The following is a 17,749-nucleotide window of genomic DNA, read 5'->3' as shown; positions in this document are numbered from 1 at the left end:
GATGAGATTGTAGGAGGATGACTATACCTTTATGTCCCTTTACTGTCAATTGCTAAATCAGTTTTTTTGGATGTTAATTACATGGTATCCCCAGTTGAATTGCAAGGATGAAGCTTTTGCTTTGTAGCTGCATTTAAATTGAATAGAAAAAGAAAAAAAAACATTTGTTCTTGATCATTTTTTAATATAAGTAATAGTCGGTAGGTAAAATCAAACCTAAAATTTCAAGTGTAAAAATAAATGACCTAATTACTTAAACTATAAACTTCTTGCAAATTTGTTCTTGATTTAGTCGTACTTCTTTTCCTAATAGCTCTAATGGTATTGGTAAATGAGTCATTGACATTCGGTTCAAATTCCTCTCCAAGGTTAGTATTTAAAAAAAAAGATCAATTTGCTACATAGAACTGTGGTCTAGTGGTATCCCTCTTCATTTGTAAGTGAGAAAATTATATATAATGACACAAATGGACATGATAGTGGGGGTGGTAGTGATGACAGCGGTGGCAAGGACATGTGGTTGTGGTTGTGGTGGTAGCAGTGGTTGTTGCAATGATAATTGTGGGGGTACGATGGTAGTGCCAATACTGGGGTGTGGTAGTTGGAGTGTAGAGTTAACAATGTTAGTAGGGGCATCGACATCGGCAGTAGTGGCGGTTGTGGTTGTGGCAACAGTGGTACCGGTAGGGGTGCAACTTGGAAGGGTTGGGCAAGTTGGAAGGTCAACCCAATCCTAACCCAACTTTTACAATTCGGGCTCGGGCTCGGGTTGGGTTTCATTCAGGTTCATTTGGGCTTAGGTTTAATTGGGTTAGGGGCCCAACTGTTTCAAGTTTAATCTTGTAACAACTTAGTTTCCAAAGAATTCCTAAAAAAATTAAGTCAAGTAGCATCAACACTAGCTAACTCTAATTTCATAAATCAATCTACTATAAAGTTTTAGGGTTTAGAGACTACGAATATGGGCTGACTAATCAAAGACTCTTATTCCCTAAAAGCTTAAGTAATTTTAAATGGTAATTTATTAAAACATTATTAGAAAGGGCATTGGTTTTTGGACTTGGCACACTTGGGTATAGTATGAGCATTAATTGATATGGGTTACAATCTGGTTAGATTGGGTTTGGTTAGTCGGGTTAGGGATAGACGGACAAGTGATCAACCCAACTCAATCCAATGAACGAACGGGTTGAAATTAGGTTGGGTTATGGCGGGTTATAACTAAAAAAAAAACCGCTTGTTCGAGTTTAAAGTTGGGTTGAACATGGGCAAGTTCGGATTGGCCCAACCCAAGTTGCACCCCTAGGTAGCGGCAGTGGTTATGGCAGTGGTGGTGGTAGCTGTGGCTGCAACAATGGTGGTGGTGGTGGCAGTGGCGGCGGGGGATAAGGTTTGTATTGGTAAGAATGGTGGTCTTGTTTTGGCCTGTCAAGAGTTCCTTTCAAGATCTTAGCAATGCGATCTTCAACATGTCTACAGATAAACAAATTTTGTGATGGGTAGTGTAGTGAACTATAGTATTGATTTAGATTTAGGCAACTTTTACTTTGATAATCCTCCTTCTTGTTCAGTTTGTTTTGTTCATGAGGATCGACTTTGGATATTCCAGTCTGAATTTTTTTTTGATTAGTTTTGTTTGAGCTTTTGCTATTAGGCCCATTTTCAACCAAAAAAATATTCATTCAACTCTGATTTCTATGAAAGCAGTTTTTAAAATCAACATACATGATAATTTTAAAAGCTATCTTCGGGAGGCCATTGCTTTCTAAATAAGCTGGATATTTTGTTTCTATTAAACACTTTTTATTGCTTAACTTTGAAGTGAAGCAATTTTTTTATTTAAAAAAACAATACCAGACGGAGCCTAAACATATAGATTCAGAAACAAAATGTACCGATACCATTCTACAATAAAAATCTTGTACCCATACAAATTTTCAAATTGTATATATGTTTACATGTTGAAGAAATTATTGTAGCTCAGTAAAATTAACCCTATGGGTACATTCTACATACATACAAAAACAACGTAGCCATGATTCATACATAAAAAACAATGTACACATATACTTAGAAAAAAAATGAAATTCTACTTGATCAAAGCAATGACATCAACAATGGCACATACCAAAAAATACAAGAAAATAGTTTTGGCATATGCTTAAAATATATATAAATATACTATTTGAAATAGCATTGTATCCACGTGAAATAATATAATAGGAGAAACAAGGTTTAAGTTAAAAAAGATTGATAGCTAAGGATTGAATTCTAATTTTTAAGCAACATGTATAGTAAGTTTGTGTTATGTTTCCATCTTAAAAAACGTTAATGTCCAATATACATGATATAATTTAATTAATTTAGGTTTTAAAAATGTAGGCACCATCATTTACTTTCACACGCCTAATGAAAAATTATTAGCAAGTAAAAATAAAACAGAAAGTGACGCCTGCTCAATTAAAGAAAACTAGTGGTGTGGAATGATCCTAAGCAACCCCACAAGAGAGGAAAATAATTTGTTTCAACATGAATTAGATCTCATTCGAATCTACTTTATAGAAATTTTAAGAATCATTATATCTTAATCATTCATCATGTATTGTACAGTTAGAAATCATTTCATTTTTTTATATTTAAAATTAAACACAAATAGTATTTAATGAGAACTGATCACATGATGTATGATGAATAGATAGATCCGAAGAAGATCCACTTCCGTTTCAACATGGTTTGATGCGACAAGAAAACCTGTCATCGGGATGCATTGAGTCTTGACAGAACGTACACACACACACACATATATATCTTATAATTATTCATTTCATTGAGTGATCAGTGTACAATTACCCCAGGCGCGATAGCTATGAGAACAGATCGAATACAAAAACTAGAAGAAATAAGCATGATGAAGTGTCCAAAATTATGTGATACTAGGTTTCCAAATACCAGATTTACCAAATACGATAAGATGTCTTTATATCTATCTATATTTATCTGTAGTTTATTAGTACGACGAGCATGCATGCGTTGTTGTAGGTAGGGTTTCTGCAGAAGGACTTGGACCTCTCATCTACCAGCAAACATAAATACACAGATGCCCACTTCCTACCATTCACATATACACATCCATCAACTGCCATTGCTAAATAGAAATATCGAAAGTGACGCATGCAACTCAGCACTGCAATTACTTAAGTCCGATCATATCCAACTTTCTTTTTCTTTCTTGACCAAAAAATAGTTTAGTTGCTTGTCGTCTATCTGTAGGCCTTAATTTTTTATTTTTTTTAATTACGAGGGAGATACCTTAAATTAATCAAATTTTCAAGCCACTGCCATGAAAATAAAATAATATATATGGTTTTCTTAAAGATTTTTCTGAAGAATTAATCGTTTGATATTTTTTGCAGTGAGTAATGATATAGAGATTGAATTTGAAAACTAAATTTGCAAACTAAATAATGTGTCACAAATATAAATGAACATGTCTATCAACGCTTAAGTAATAAACTAATCATTATCTTCCATATTTTTTAGTTTCCAAATTTTATCTTTCTAGCATTACTCTTTTTTGCAGTACTACCTACTTACAAAAATAGTTTAATTATCAAACCTAAAATGCTCAGTCGTCCACTCCACCACAAGCATTCCCCACTTAATTAATTACCATTGTTAAACTAGTATACATTACTCAATCCACCAATCAACTAATAAACTCTAACTGTATATATTTTCCATATTTGTCTATCTTACTGTTATGCATTTTACTTGATTTATCTATTCATTTATTTCTAAAATTTTATGATCATTTCTAATAACGTGGATGGTAATATATAGAACCATTGATTGTATATTATTTTGTTGCCAATTACATTTCACTTTTTGTTATTTTGTAACACAATGCCTCTTAGGGCATTGTTTTATTTGTTTTCAGTTGTATAATTATATTTAATACTTCTAACTGACTCATTACATTGTTAATTTTGTTTTGAAAAATTTTATATGAAACCATGTAACATTTTTCTACACCCAATTTACCTCGACACCCATATTATTTTTAATTAAAAAATTAATTTCTTTAAACCCAAATTTATTACCTAAACTACCCCCAAACTCAATTTAAAATGTAAATTAATTTTGCACCCATTTTAAAAATAAAAACCAAAATTGAAGAATTTGGTGGAATTTTACTTGTTTATGAATCTTCTATATACCTAGCATTTTTTAATTTCTTGTTTTCTTGATATCCATTTCCCTGTAATTTTATTTGCATATAGGAATTAATAGATTTCTTGAACAAAAGATACTTCAAAAGTTGTGTATTCAAAGAAACTCGAAAGTCAATAATCTTATGGGTCATTTATCTCCCCTCCCACCTCGAGCTCTTTAGAAACAAAGCTTATATCCTTTTGTCTGTCTTAGCTTTTAGCTCTTTACAAACAAAGGTTTTTGCTTTTTAATTTTTTCTCTGGATTTTTCTATCAATTGCTTCACTGCATCTTATTTGATCTTTTATGTAAGTTTCAAATTTCCAACTGGAGCTGCGTACAACACTGTAGCATTTCCCATAGTTGCGTACAGTACTATGGCATTTCCCTGCAGTGCCCCCAATCAATTTATTAGAAGAAAAACAAATGTCAATCAGAACAACAATGAAGTGCCTACTTTCATATGTCTACACTTAAAAGGATAGAACTTCATTGCTGAAAAGATGAGCAGCCAAGTCCAGTTTATACTTAAAACATGATAGAAAATAAAAATAATAATTGTGAAAATTGGGTGGCGTCCAAAGCAAGATACAGTTGGTGAGTATCTGCAAATGTAAATACATGAAAAAGATTGACAAATATTTTCGAAAGATAAGGAAATTTCTACATATCTATCAACAGGAATGGACATCCACATTTTTTCGTACCAACTCCTACATTATTTTTTTCTGTGACCATTTTCATCTGACCTTTGACCATATGCTACAATACACTTGTATAGCGCATATGTACCGTTTCTTTCATTAGCAAGTGTTAGTTGAGGGTGATTCACAATCTTACCTTTGACCATATGCTAAATCAGACATTTTCATAACAATTGCCATATTATTTAGTTTTCCTTGTTCATGAAGCCATCTAATGCATGTAACACCTATTTCATTTGATTAAAATTTAATTTCTAAAATTAACTAACACGTTAACGACACTATAAATAAATGATTACCTCATAAGTATTAAATTGGTCAGTATAATCCATTACACATTCTTGTCCAACCTCATTGCCTCAATCAGAGGCATTACCAAATTCCTTTTCCTAAGAAAATAAATGACAAAATTATAATTACAGTCTGAAACTTTCAAGTTATGACTAAGAATAATTGAACAAATCATAAGCAATTAGACTTCGAATTTATATCAAAACAAATTTGAAATCTCACTTCATATTCTGTTAAACTGAATCCGAATTAAACTCGATTTATTAACTAACAAAGTCATATGTATAATGTAAGATCCCACATCGTCCAGGGAAGTGGATCCTGTAAGCCTTATATGTATATTCCCATCTCTACCTAGCATGAGGCCTTTTGGAAACTCACTGGCTTCGGGTTCCATCAGAACTCCGAAGTTAAGCGAGTTTGCGCAAGACCATTCGCAGGATGGGTGACCCACTGGGAAGTTTTAGTATGAGTTACTAGAAACAAAACCGTGAGGGCATGGTCGAGGCCCAAAGCGGACAATATCGTGCTATGGTGGAGTCAAGCCTGAGATGTGGTGGGGTCTCGGGCCGGGATGTGACAATTTGGTATCAGAGCCAATCTCAGTATGCCGACGAGGACGTCGGGCCCCTAAGGGGGGTTGATTGTAAGATCCCACATCACCCAGGGGAGTGGCTCCCGTAAGCCTTGTATGTATATTCCCATCTCTACCTAGCATGAGGCCTTTTGGGAACTCACTGGCTTCGGGTTCCATCGGAACTCCAAAGTTAAGCGAGTTCACGCGAGAGCATTCCCAAGATAGGTGACCCACTGAGAAGTTCTCGTATGAGTTCCCAGAAACAAAACCGTGAGGGCGTGGTCGGGGCTCAAAGCGGACAATATCGTGCTATGGTAGAGTCGAGGCCGGGATATGTTGGGGGCCCGGACTAGGATGTGACATATAATCTTAATATGGGAGGACAAACTAGCACGGTAACAAATTGTAATATGAAGTGAAGGGTTTCGTATAGGAGGACAAACTAGCACAGCAACAACTTTTGCTGTCTAATATGCCAACCAAATTATCAATACTTCTATTTTGTATCCAAGAAATTTGGTGTCTACAACAATTTATTAATACTTTCACTACGAGTGTTGTACAAAGTTTAACAAACTATGCGCAACTTGGGATTAATGAAAGAAAATTGAAACCCAAATACTCATCTTCTAAACTCTAAAAAAAATTGAAATCAAATGAAAAAAATTATCCATAAATCGAGTCAGACCTTAGTTAAAACTTCAACATCACCATCCATGGATAAAAAAAAAACTTAGGGTTTTAGCTAGAATGAATGTAGGATAAACAAGGAGTGATGGTAGGGTTTAATTATAAAGTGTGGTTTATTGATAAAATTTAGTTTTATTATTAATTTTATTTTGTACTTGATGGTAATTATGCAATAGCGTAAAAAGGACAATTAACATTAATTTAATTTCGTGTCTGAAAAGGTTACATAGGTTCAAATAAAATTTCCCTTCTGTCTTTCTTAATTGTGGAATTAGATTGATGTGGAAATTATAGTTATTATAACTTTGTCAAATATTTGAGTCCAAAACAACTAAAATGGCCTAGAAAAACCCCAAACTGCCTAAAGAACTTGACTCCGAAAAATATACGTATAATAATCCAAGTTCTAAAAGACGCTAGGCTCTAGTCGGGCGGTGACTTGGGGCCTAGCATCTAGGCAGCTAGGCGAACTAGGCAGATTTAAGTAAATTTATTGATATCGTATAAATAAGTGCTTGTTTATACTTAAAAAATATATAATTGTATTAGGATACATAAATTACAAAATAAAATGACATACTGATTAAAGCATTAGAACATATTGAAAATATGAGGAACAAGCATATAATGAGTGTTCATCCAAGTATTCAACAAATCTTTTTACAATTTATTAAATAAAAATAATATGCAAAATGAAAGTGATCAATTTTATGTCTAAGGGCTAGTTTGGTATTGCTGTGCTTAAAAAAAAAAAAAAAAAAAAAAACTACTTCTGTTGTGCTGTGAGAATAAATAGTTATAAGATAAAGTAGTTAAGTGTTTGGTAAACTTTTTTGTAAAAGTGCTTTTAACAAAAAAAGCAATATTCAAGTATTTGGTAAACTTTTATATAAAACTGCTGCGACCATGTTAGATGACTAAAAAGGATACGATATTAAATATAATATAATAATTTATTTTAATTTTAGTTATAATTTTTTATTTATAATCTCTCTCTTTAGGGTTTTTATTTATCTCTCTTTCAATATTCATCCAGCCCAGATTCGTCTTCATACCAAACCGCGATTCGTCTCCATCCAAACAGCTATTGTCTTCTCCTCTAAAACCCATATCCCCTCACTTTTCAATCTCATTTTTTTTTCCCTCAAATCTTATCGATTTCTTTCAATTTTCTCAAAGCTTTGTAGGGAGAAGGAGAAGGAAATGAGCGGATCTGTAGTTTGAAGAGGGGTTCTGGCAGACTAGTTCGACAAGAAGAAGACAACAAGAATCGGATTAGTCACCTGGGCTCTCCTAAATTTGTAGACGAAGAAGCAAAGCATTTTACGAGGACCCAGATGGCCGAAGCTTCAAACTTGCAGCAGAATTGGATGTGGGACTCTCTAATTCAAGGCCTGCGATCTTTAACCCAACAAAGGAAATGTGAATGTCAACCCAAACGACGAAGAAACTAGGAGGGTATTTTTGAGATGGCTTCACACCTGAAGGATTTTTTTGAAACAGAATATTATCCAGAAGGGGTGTGAGAATGAGAGAGAAAAAGTCTTGGAATTTGAAATTTTTGGATCCAACTGATTGAAGTGTGGGTTCTGGGAAAAATGGGGAAGACGTCGTGAGAAACGGGAGGGTAGGATTGGAAAATTGAAAAGTTCATTAACTTGTTATTGTTCACCTGTGTTTTGTTGAAATAAGCTGATTTTTTTGGAAGCTGCCTTTTCCAGCTTTGGCCTTCTAGCTTTTTTTCACCAATAACTTTGAAAAGAAGCTGATTTGAGGTGTTTACCAAACATCTAAAATGTCCTAACTTTTTTTCATACCCGCTTTTTTAAAAAGTTAAGCTAAGCCAAACTGGGGCTAAGTGAGAGTTGTGACTAAGGCGAGCAAGACGGGCGCCTAGGCGGTCTAGGCAGATACCTAAGGAGGTCTAAGCACCTTTTATTAATTTTCAAACACTTAAGAACTAATCGGAACGGTGACTAGGTACCTAGCGACTAGCCGAAGATTTTTGGAACAGTGATAGTAACATTGTCCGTCTTCAACATTAATAATAGGAGGTTGCTGGGAAACTTATGTGTAACATAACAAATATCTTTGTGTGTTTGTTTCTCTCCTTATGTGATACAAATGGATATATAGTCCTATTGCAAGTAAATTTTAACCAATATTTGACAAGTAGTTCACATGTATATCCTTTCATTGGGAAACAAAATCATCGTTTCAAATTATGGAGGTAGGGCCTCCTAACCTAATGCAAATATTAAAGTGTGTCACCAAAGAAGGAACGTCTTTAATTAAATGTGTTACTTTTTTCTAATAAAGTCCAAAATGTAATTAATTCCAAATCTAAATTAAGCATTTGAATCCCCAAAAGCTAATAACAAGCCCATGTTCCCAAAAGCTTTAAAGAGAGACTAATGAGTCTCAAAAAAAAGGAAATTCACTAATTGCATTTGGACATTATCAAAAGAAGTTCACTAAAGTGACATCAATAGCATTGTCTCATCAAAGTCCGCACATAGAGAAAAAATTAATTAAACCCAAAGGGGGTTTAGTGCTCGGATTACTAATCCATAGGACATGATTTTGTTTCACTAATTATTCTTAAAGAGTTGGCTTTTCATCCTCTAAAGCATAAAAAAGAAGGAAAAGTTGCTCGCAGTATTTGACAATGGGGAAACTTTGATGTGTGAAGGGAGGAACGCAGGTATCGTATGGTATTTTGGACTTTGGAGAATGAAGATGCTGAGGTTTGACAGGTATTTGAAAACCTTGGCACTCGCTTACTTGCACAAAAATTTAGGTATTAAATAAAGAAAACTGATGAAAATGACTTGAAATTTTTGAGTTTTAATCAAAATGACAAAAAATGTGTTGCAAGTGAATGATACCAAGAGTGACTTTTTAGAGTAAAATTGTCATTTTTAGTTAAAGTGAATAGTACCGAGAGTGTTTCGTTAAAATTCCTTATAAAATATGGCATTCTTAGCATTTTTAAATAACTAAACATGAAAAAAATGAGTTAAATAATAATAACAACCATGATTTTGAGGTGGGAAACAAAATTAGGATGGTCATGAATTAGTAGTAGAATTATGACCATAAACCTGTCATAATGTTTTGGTTTAGTCTAGGGAAGTAGCATAGCATCCCACTGATTATAATGTGAATCATTTTTCATCATTGTTCTTTCCAAAGCTGTAAAAACGTTGCCAAAACATATTGATAAATGCTACGCAAACCATCTTTTTAGATAAACTATACGATGTGGCAGTTGATGGTTAGATTCTATTTTTAATAAGAGCGTATTTTTCCTAACCACTATGAATTATAGTGTATACTCACCATACATCTCATCATTTGATACGCATCTTTTCACTTAACCATAGTTAAAAAAAATTCAAAATTAGAAAAGGAATATTTAATATTAAAGTTAATTATAGTTAGTTGAGAGAACATGTGTCAGATGATGAGGTGTGTGGTGAGCATACACCTAAGTTATGGTGGTGAGCAAAAATACTTTCTTTTAATAAATAAATAAATAAAAATTCAACCGTTACATCATATGATCTATAAAAATTATCTAAAAAGATGATATGTCAAGCATTACTCCCGTAAAAAAATATTACAGGCCCTTCCTCCCTCTTTCCACCGGTTGATATATGGTTTGCATGCATGCTGATTTTATCTTCGTCCCCTTTTGCTTTTAATCCCATGACTTCTCAGGTTGATTGTACCCAAAATTGTACACAAAATCATAACTTTGTGTCCTCACCATATCTTAACTCCGGTGAAAATTGACCAGACATGCGTACAACACAAGATTCAAATATACATGCTGTCACCCTCACACTCAATGTAAATCTTGATTTAACTATTTTTACTGCTAATTATTTTCAAACATATATATAAAATACCTCTATCCACCTAACGGTCCAATTCTTTCATTTTTTTCATTGGTCAATCAAAATCACGGATCTCATTATTACAATATATATATATATATATATATATATATGGACGAGTGAAAAGGAATTTTAACGAAAAGATCATGGTACTGTTCACTTTAACGAAAAATTATATTTTTACACTAAAAAGTTAAATTTGGTACTATTCACTTTACCATTTATTTTATCTTTATCATTAAAACTCAGAGTTTTCAAAATCTTTTCATTAGTTCTTCTCGAGTGAAATCGATGCATATCTAGGCCAATATATAATTAAAGCAAATTGTGAGAATTTTAGGTCATTATATATATCATTTGTTTTTTTCTTTTTGCGTCACCATCATTTCTTCCAGTTGGACTTATCAAAAGAGATTGAGATTTACTAATGAGCATAAATATATGGCCCAAATTTATTTTTCAAAAAGAGTTGAAAAAGAAATATGTAAATAAGGACGATTTACAAAGAATATTGGTAATATGAGCAGAGGGCTACTGAATTCGCATTTGGATCTTCTTATTTTACTAGCATAATTCTGTTAGGAATTAATCCTTATTATATAGGTTTAGCAAGAAGATAATAAACTCGTAATGACCGTGATGCAAAAGTGGGAAAAAAATGATAATAAAGCTCGTTAATGGCCGCAATCAAACTAGAAGCATTGGCTTCAAATATAGACATGTATATCAAGAATAAAATGTAATTAAGTTTCCCAGATGTTTTTGAAACAAAGTATTGAGCTCGAACAAAATATGACATGCAGCTGGCTCTTATCGTAATCTGGTTGATATTATGAAAAATGATGATTTGGAAAGTAGTAGTTGAGGATGCATAATTTGCTCCCCGCAATGGCCACTAATTGATTAAAAATGGAGCAAGAACTTAAGTGCCTTTGATCATCAAGGGGTTTTCCTTCAATGGGTTTTTTTGTCCTATATATTATGGCGATATATAAAGTGACATTCAATATCCATTTCTTTAGGTTGAGGTTTTGTGTTATCAACTTGAACTGAAGTTTATTATACGTTGTTAGAGCATTTATCGTTACATCTAAGTATATATGTTTGATTCTGATCTCTTATATAATATCACTTGTATTAAGATAAAAAAAATAAAAAATAAAAAAAAGTCATATTGTTTTTTTTTTTTTTTTGAAAAAAAGAAAAAAGAAGAAGTTATATTGTTGTTGTTTTAATCATGGATTATAAGAAAAAAAAAGAAAAAGAAAAAGGAAGTTATATTGTTGTTCTTTTAATCATGGATTATAAGACCAAGCAATGGTAAAGAATTTGTTTTTTTTTTTTTTTTTAACAAACCATAGTATCTACACTAAGGAGAGGGGGTGGACGTAGCCTCATAATGGACTAACAATAATGTGGTTCAAAATTCACCTTTGGCGAGAATCGAACCTATGACCTATCACTTACAAGTGAATAGAAATATTACTAGACTGTAGTACAAAATGACCACTAATAAACAATTTTATATTGGTTATATAATGTTTAATCACGCATCTTTGACAGTTTCAAATACATCTTTTTTAACCAAATATATTTATTTAAGGAGTCATTGGTCAAAGGAACAAAACCCACAAAATACATGTGAAATAAAAGAAACCAACAATTCTTATGATTAGCAATTTCTAAATGTGTTGAGCTCACATAGTACTCACGTTGTCTAGTAAACGTGTCGTGTTTGTCATATTTGTTTTGTTTTTGTGTCATACTTGTTACTATTACATCCTGGCCCGGGCCCCCACCGCATCTTTGACAGTTTCAAATACATCTTTTTTAACCAAATATATTTATTTAAGGAGTCATAGGTCAAAGGAACAAAACCCACAAAATACATGTGAAATAAAAGAAACCAACAATTCTTATGATGAGCAATTTCTAAATGTGTTGAGTTCACATAGTACTCACGTTGTCTAGTAAACGTGTCGTGTTTGTTGTATTTGTTTTGTTTTCGTGTCATACTTGTTACTGTCACATCCTGGCCCGGGCCCTCACCACATCCTGGACTCGACTCCACCGTAGCACGATATTGTCCGCTTTGGGCCCCGACCATGCCTTTACAGTTTTGTTTCTGGGAACTCACACGAGAACTTCCCAGTGGGTCACCCATCCTGGGATTACTCTATTGCGATACTCGCTTAACTTCGGAGTTCTGATGGAACCTGAAGCCAGTGAGCTCCCAAAAGGCCTCGTGCTAGGTAGAAATGAGAATATACATATAAGGCTTACAAGATCCACTCCCCTGGGCAAAGTGGGATGTTACAATCTACCCCCCTTAGGGGCCTAACTTCCTCGTCGGCACACATCTGACCAGGGATTGGCTCTGATACCAAATTGTTACATCCCTTCCCAGGTCCCCACTACATCTCGGGCTTGACTCCACCGTAGCACGATATTGTCCGCTTTGGGCCCTGACCACACCTTCACGGTTTTGTTTCTGGGAATTCACAAGAGAACTTCCCAGTGTGTCACCCATCTTGCGATTGCTCTCGCGCACTACTTGTTTAACTTTGGAGTTCCGATGGAACCTGAAGCCAGTGAGCTCCCAAAAGGTCTTGTGCTAGGTAGAGATGGGAATATACATATAAGGCTTACAGGATTCACTCCCATGGACGATGTGAGATCTTACAATTAACCCCCCCTTAGGGGCCTGACGTCCTCGTCGGCACACTTCCAATCGGAAATTGGCTCTGATACAAAATTGTCACATCTCGGCCCGGGCCCCCACCACATCTCGGGCTCGACTCCGGCATAGCATGATATTGTCTGCTTTGGGCCCCGACCACGCCCTCTCGGTTTTTTTTTTTCTGGGAACTCATACAAGAACTTCTCAGTGGGTCATCCATTCTGGGAATGCTCTCGCGCGAACTCGCTTAACTTCGGAGTTCCGATAGAACCCGAAGTCAGTGAGCTCCCAAAAGGCCTCGTGCTAGGTAGAGATAGGAATATACATATAAGGCTTACATGATCCACTCCCCTGGACGATGTGGGATGTTACAGTTACCTTAACAGATTTTATCATGTCAAACCAGATTCTTAACAAGTAACTCAATAATATCCCGACTAGTCAACCGGTAAACAATTTTATATTGGTTGTATAATGTTTAATCACGCATCTTTTACAGTTTGAAATACATCTTTTTTAACCAAATTTATTTAAGGAGTTATAGGTCAAAGGAACAAAACCCACAAAATACATGTGAAATAAAAGAAACCAACAATTATTATGATGAGATATTTATAAATGTGTTGAGTTCACATAGTACTCACGTTGTCTAGTAAATGTGTCGTGTTTATCGTATTCGTTTTGTGTTCATGTCGTACTTGTTATCTTAACAGATTTTGTCATGTCAAACCCATTATCATAACAGGTTCTTAACAAGTGACTCAATAATATCCCGACTAGTCAACCGGTCGTGTTGTTTTGTGTTGGGTTAATAGGCAAGAAATTGTCATGCCTAATGTATAGACTAGCCAAACGGGTCATGTTTGTCGTTTATGCGTCTTGCCCGTTATTTTAACGGGTTCTTAACATGTGGATCAATAACGACTCAATTCGTTGATGGGTTCTTAACGGGTGATCTGATAACGACCAAGCTCATGAACGTGTTGACCCGAAACTTATTATTTTTGTGTCATTTCGTGTTGGGTTAACAAGTTGTACAAGAAGTCATCAACCATAAACCATCTTTTTAAACTATATTTATAGAACACATGATATGATAGTTATTTGTAGAATTCATTCTTTAAATTGTTAAAAAAGAATCTAACCATTAACTGTCACATTATCTCTACTAATTAATAAAACACTCATTGTCAACTAAAATCCTATGAAATTACCAGTTTAACCCTTTAATTAAAACATAACATGAATAAGAAATATGGGGTAAAAATGTAATTTCACACAACCAAATTTTGCTGTTTTTTTTTTAAAAACCTCACCTACATGTAATTCTAACATATCTCCAATTATTAAAAAAAAAAAAACTTCTCACCCCCACATTCTCTATCACTCTTTTCCTCTCTCCTTCTATTTCAAAAACAAAAATAAAAAATTTTCTCACACATTTTGTGTGTGCACATATGCTAGTGTGATTTATAAAATCTAGTACAATAAGATGGTCTCACTAACATTTTTCAGAAGAAATATGTAACAAATTCTAACTATTAACTGTCACATTATGTGATTTATAAAATCTAGTACAATAAGAGGATCTCACTAACATTTTTCAAAAGAAAAAAATGTAACAAAACTAAAAGTGAAAAATAAAATCCAATTTCTTGTTCTTGTTCATTTTCTTCTTTAAAAAAGAAAAGGGAGTATAAACAAAAGGGTGAGTTATGTAGCTCGAAGCTCGAAAAGTTGGAGTGTGCGGTATCCAAAACGATCCAAAACGACGTCCTTTTTTTGCAGTCAGTTAAAAATCACGAAATTCCAAAACCGACCCGGCGAACCAATGCGATCGCATCGCACCGTACACTTCCCCACACACCCCACTCGTCTCTCACACGACTCACCACTCCCCTCCGTTTTCAAACCTTCAAAAAACGTCCCACACAAACACAACCCCCTCGTGAAAGGCCAAGATAGTAATTTCGTTATTTTACCATCATCCGCGCCGCGCTGGAAACTGCAATTTCTGGATAATTCCCGTCACGTCATATCCTACGTGGCATCCGATCCTAGTCAGCTCCCAGCTTCTACTATAAAATGCCCAGAGCCCATCCTTCACCGTCAGTCCTACACTCTCCATAAAACCCAGGCCTCACAGCAGACAGAAAAATCTCAAGGCTCTCCTTCCTCCTTAGCTAACAACCACCACAATCACCGTCGCCGGCGAAATCAATCGCCGGAAATGAATATTCCGGCAACCTTATTATTCACATCCATAAGAAATGTTCGTACATTCGATCATCGCCATCACGTTTTCCACGATAAGCCATCATCGGAGGTCATACTCTTTTAGCTCGAGTTTTTCTGGTGAAAGAAATATTAACATTTTCTAGGGGAAAATACTGGTTTTTATTTTTCGATTTTGAGTTTTGGACCGGATTTAACCTTGTAGGCGTTGAGATTTTTGAGTTTTTTTGGGTAGTGGAGGAGGAGGGTGAATGTGTATAAAAGTAGGCATTAATTTCTGAATTGAGTTTTTTATTTTTGTATCAATTTCTGTGGGTTTTGATTTTTTGAATCCCAAAGTTTAATTAGGCTCTGAAAAAGGAGCTGAAGGCTGAGAAATTAGGTAGGGCGGTGCGTCAGTGTCTTAGTAAATTGTATAGCTTGTAAAACCCGAGTTATGCCATTTCCGATGAAGATCCAACCGATTGATATCGATTCCGAGATTTTGATCGAGCCGGCCCGGGTCGACTCGGCGAAACCGGTCTTGAAATCGCGGCTCAGGAGGCTCTTTGACCGGCAGTTCCCGAGCGTGCTTAGAATCTCTTCTGCGCATGAGAAGCAGCCTGCTACTGAGCCGCCTCCGCCGCAGCAGAACTACAATATCAGCAAGGATGAAGGGACCGTCGGCGCTGCGGCCGAGTTCGAGCCGAGTTCGGTTTGCTTGGCGAAGATGGTTCAGAATTTTATCGAAGAAAGCAACGAGAAGCAGCATCCGCCGAAATGTGGACGGAACCGCTGCAATTGTTTTCACGGCAACGGCAATGACAGCTCCGACGACGAGCTCGATATCTTCGGTGGAGGTTTCGGTGATTCAGTCTCCTCCGGTTCGTTCGGTGGCGACGCCTCTGATATTCTTAAGGTACAAAATTATAAATAATCGTTGCTTCGATTACACTTTTTGATTAGTAAATTGTTTTTGCATTTTATCGGTTTCTTGGCAACCAAACAGAGAATATGAATATGGATGATTGATTGTTTGTTTAATCAGAGTCTGATTCCATGCGTGAGCGTCTCGGAGAGAAACCTCCTGGCCGATACGGCGAGGATCGTCGAAGCAAACAAGAATCTCAAACAAAAAGACGATTTGAGGAAGATGGTCACCGACGGACTGCAATCCCTCGGCTACGATTCCTCCACCTGCAAATCCAAATGGGAGAAATCGTCGTCTTTCCCTGCCGGTAATTTACAATCCCACCCCACACGTTCTCAGAATCCAAACAGATTTAAGAAAAAAATTCAAATAAAAAGTAAAAACAAAATTAAATTTGGTTGTGGCTTTTGGTCTTCAGGTGAGTACGAGTATATCGATGTGACGGTAGAGGGCGAAAGGTTGTTGATTGACATAGATTTCCGATCGGAATTTGAGGTCGCTCGATCCACTGGGGCCTACAAGGCAGTCCTCCAGTCGCTGCCGTACATTTTCGTCGGAAAATCCGACCGTCTGGGCCAGATCGTCTCCATCGTATCGGAGGCAGCCAGACAGAGCCTGAAGAAGAAAGGCATGCACTTCCCTCCGTGGCGGAAAGCCGAGTACATGCGCGCCAAGTGGCTCTCACCCTACACCCGAACCGCCGTTCCCCGTCCAGAAAACGACACCGCTCCGGCGTTGGAGAGCCAAGCGGTAATCTCCGACGGTCCGACCGAGGGCGACAATCTCAGCGATTGCGGTGAACTCGAGTTGATCTTCGGTGAGAGCCATCTTCCGCTACCGTCGCCGGCGGGAAATTCAATTTCAGGTGAGAAGGCGGCGGTGGCTTGGCAGCCGCCCGCGATTAAGCCGAAGAGCGTTGAGAGAGGAGCGAGGATCGTGACCGGATTGGCATCACTGCTCAAGGAGAAACCTTGAGGCAAATTTTGGATTTTTTTTTTAATTTAAAATTTTCCGGAAAACCAAAAAAGGATATAACTCATATAAGTATTAAAAAAATAAAAGAAATATGTGAATGGGAGTTGGAATAGTAGAGTGGTAGTCGTACAGGCTTTTTAAGTTTTGTCTTTTTCCTAAGTTTCCCCTTCCTTTTTTGTTAGCAAAGGGCATAAATGTAAGAAAGCAAGTAAATCTATGGACCATCATCTCTATGTAATAAAATTAGTTTTAAATACCAAAATAGACTGTTAATATTTTTGTGGAAATTTTCTATAGCACCTCGAAATAGTTGATGTTCCGATAATATGGTAGCACCATTTTTATTACAAGTACGATTGTTCATCTAAAAATACTAGATGACTGTACGATATACTTTTAAGTGATCTTAAAGGAAAATTGATAATTTTGTAACAATAAAGGTTTAAATAAAAAACAGTAAAATATTATTTTATAAAATTACATTACTGTTCTTTATATTTTTATTGTAATAGAAGACTAATCAGTCATTTCACTCTTTTTTTTACTGACAAAAAGGATTTTATTAATATATATT

At 35.6% G+C, this 17,749-nt stretch overlaps 1 protein-coding gene across 1 annotated transcript; it reads left to right on the top strand.

Annotated features, from left to right (window-relative positions):
• Positions 1-15,003: 15,003 nt before the first annotated feature.
• On the top strand, positions 15,004-17,455 carry LOC137737751 (uncharacterized). The gene is made up of 3 exons (XM_068477304.1): positions 15,004-16,188; positions 16,318-16,507; positions 16,619-17,455. The coding sequence occupies exons 1-3, from the start codon at positions 15,727-15,729 to the stop codon at positions 17,173-17,175; spliced, it is 1,209 nt and encodes a 402-aa protein (XP_068333405.1). The 5' UTR covers positions 15,004-15,726; the 3' UTR covers positions 17,176-17,455.
• Positions 17,456-17,749: the final 294 nt, after the last annotated feature.

The sequence above is a fragment of the Pyrus communis genome, chromosome 6 (assembly GCF_963583255.1).
Source record: "Pyrus communis chromosome 6, drPyrComm1.1, whole genome shotgun sequence".
NCBI lineage: Eukaryota > Viridiplantae > Streptophyta > Magnoliopsida > Rosales > Rosaceae > Pyrus > Pyrus communis.
This window is presented reverse-complemented; position numbering and strand designations above follow the sequence as displayed.

Coding starts and splice junctions, on each gene's coding strand:
- LOC137737751 (XM_068477304.1), top strand. CDS start 15,727: ATGCCATTTCCGATGAAGATCCAACCGATTGATATCGATTCCGAGATT. Junction 16,189..16,317: donor ACGCCTCTGATATTCTTAAG/GTACAAAATTAT, acceptor TTGTTTAATCAG/AGTCTGATTCCATGCGTGAG. Junction 16,508..16,618: donor ATCGTCGTCTTTCCCTGCCG/GTAATTTACAAT, acceptor TTTGGTCTTCAG/GTGAGTACGAGTATATCGAT.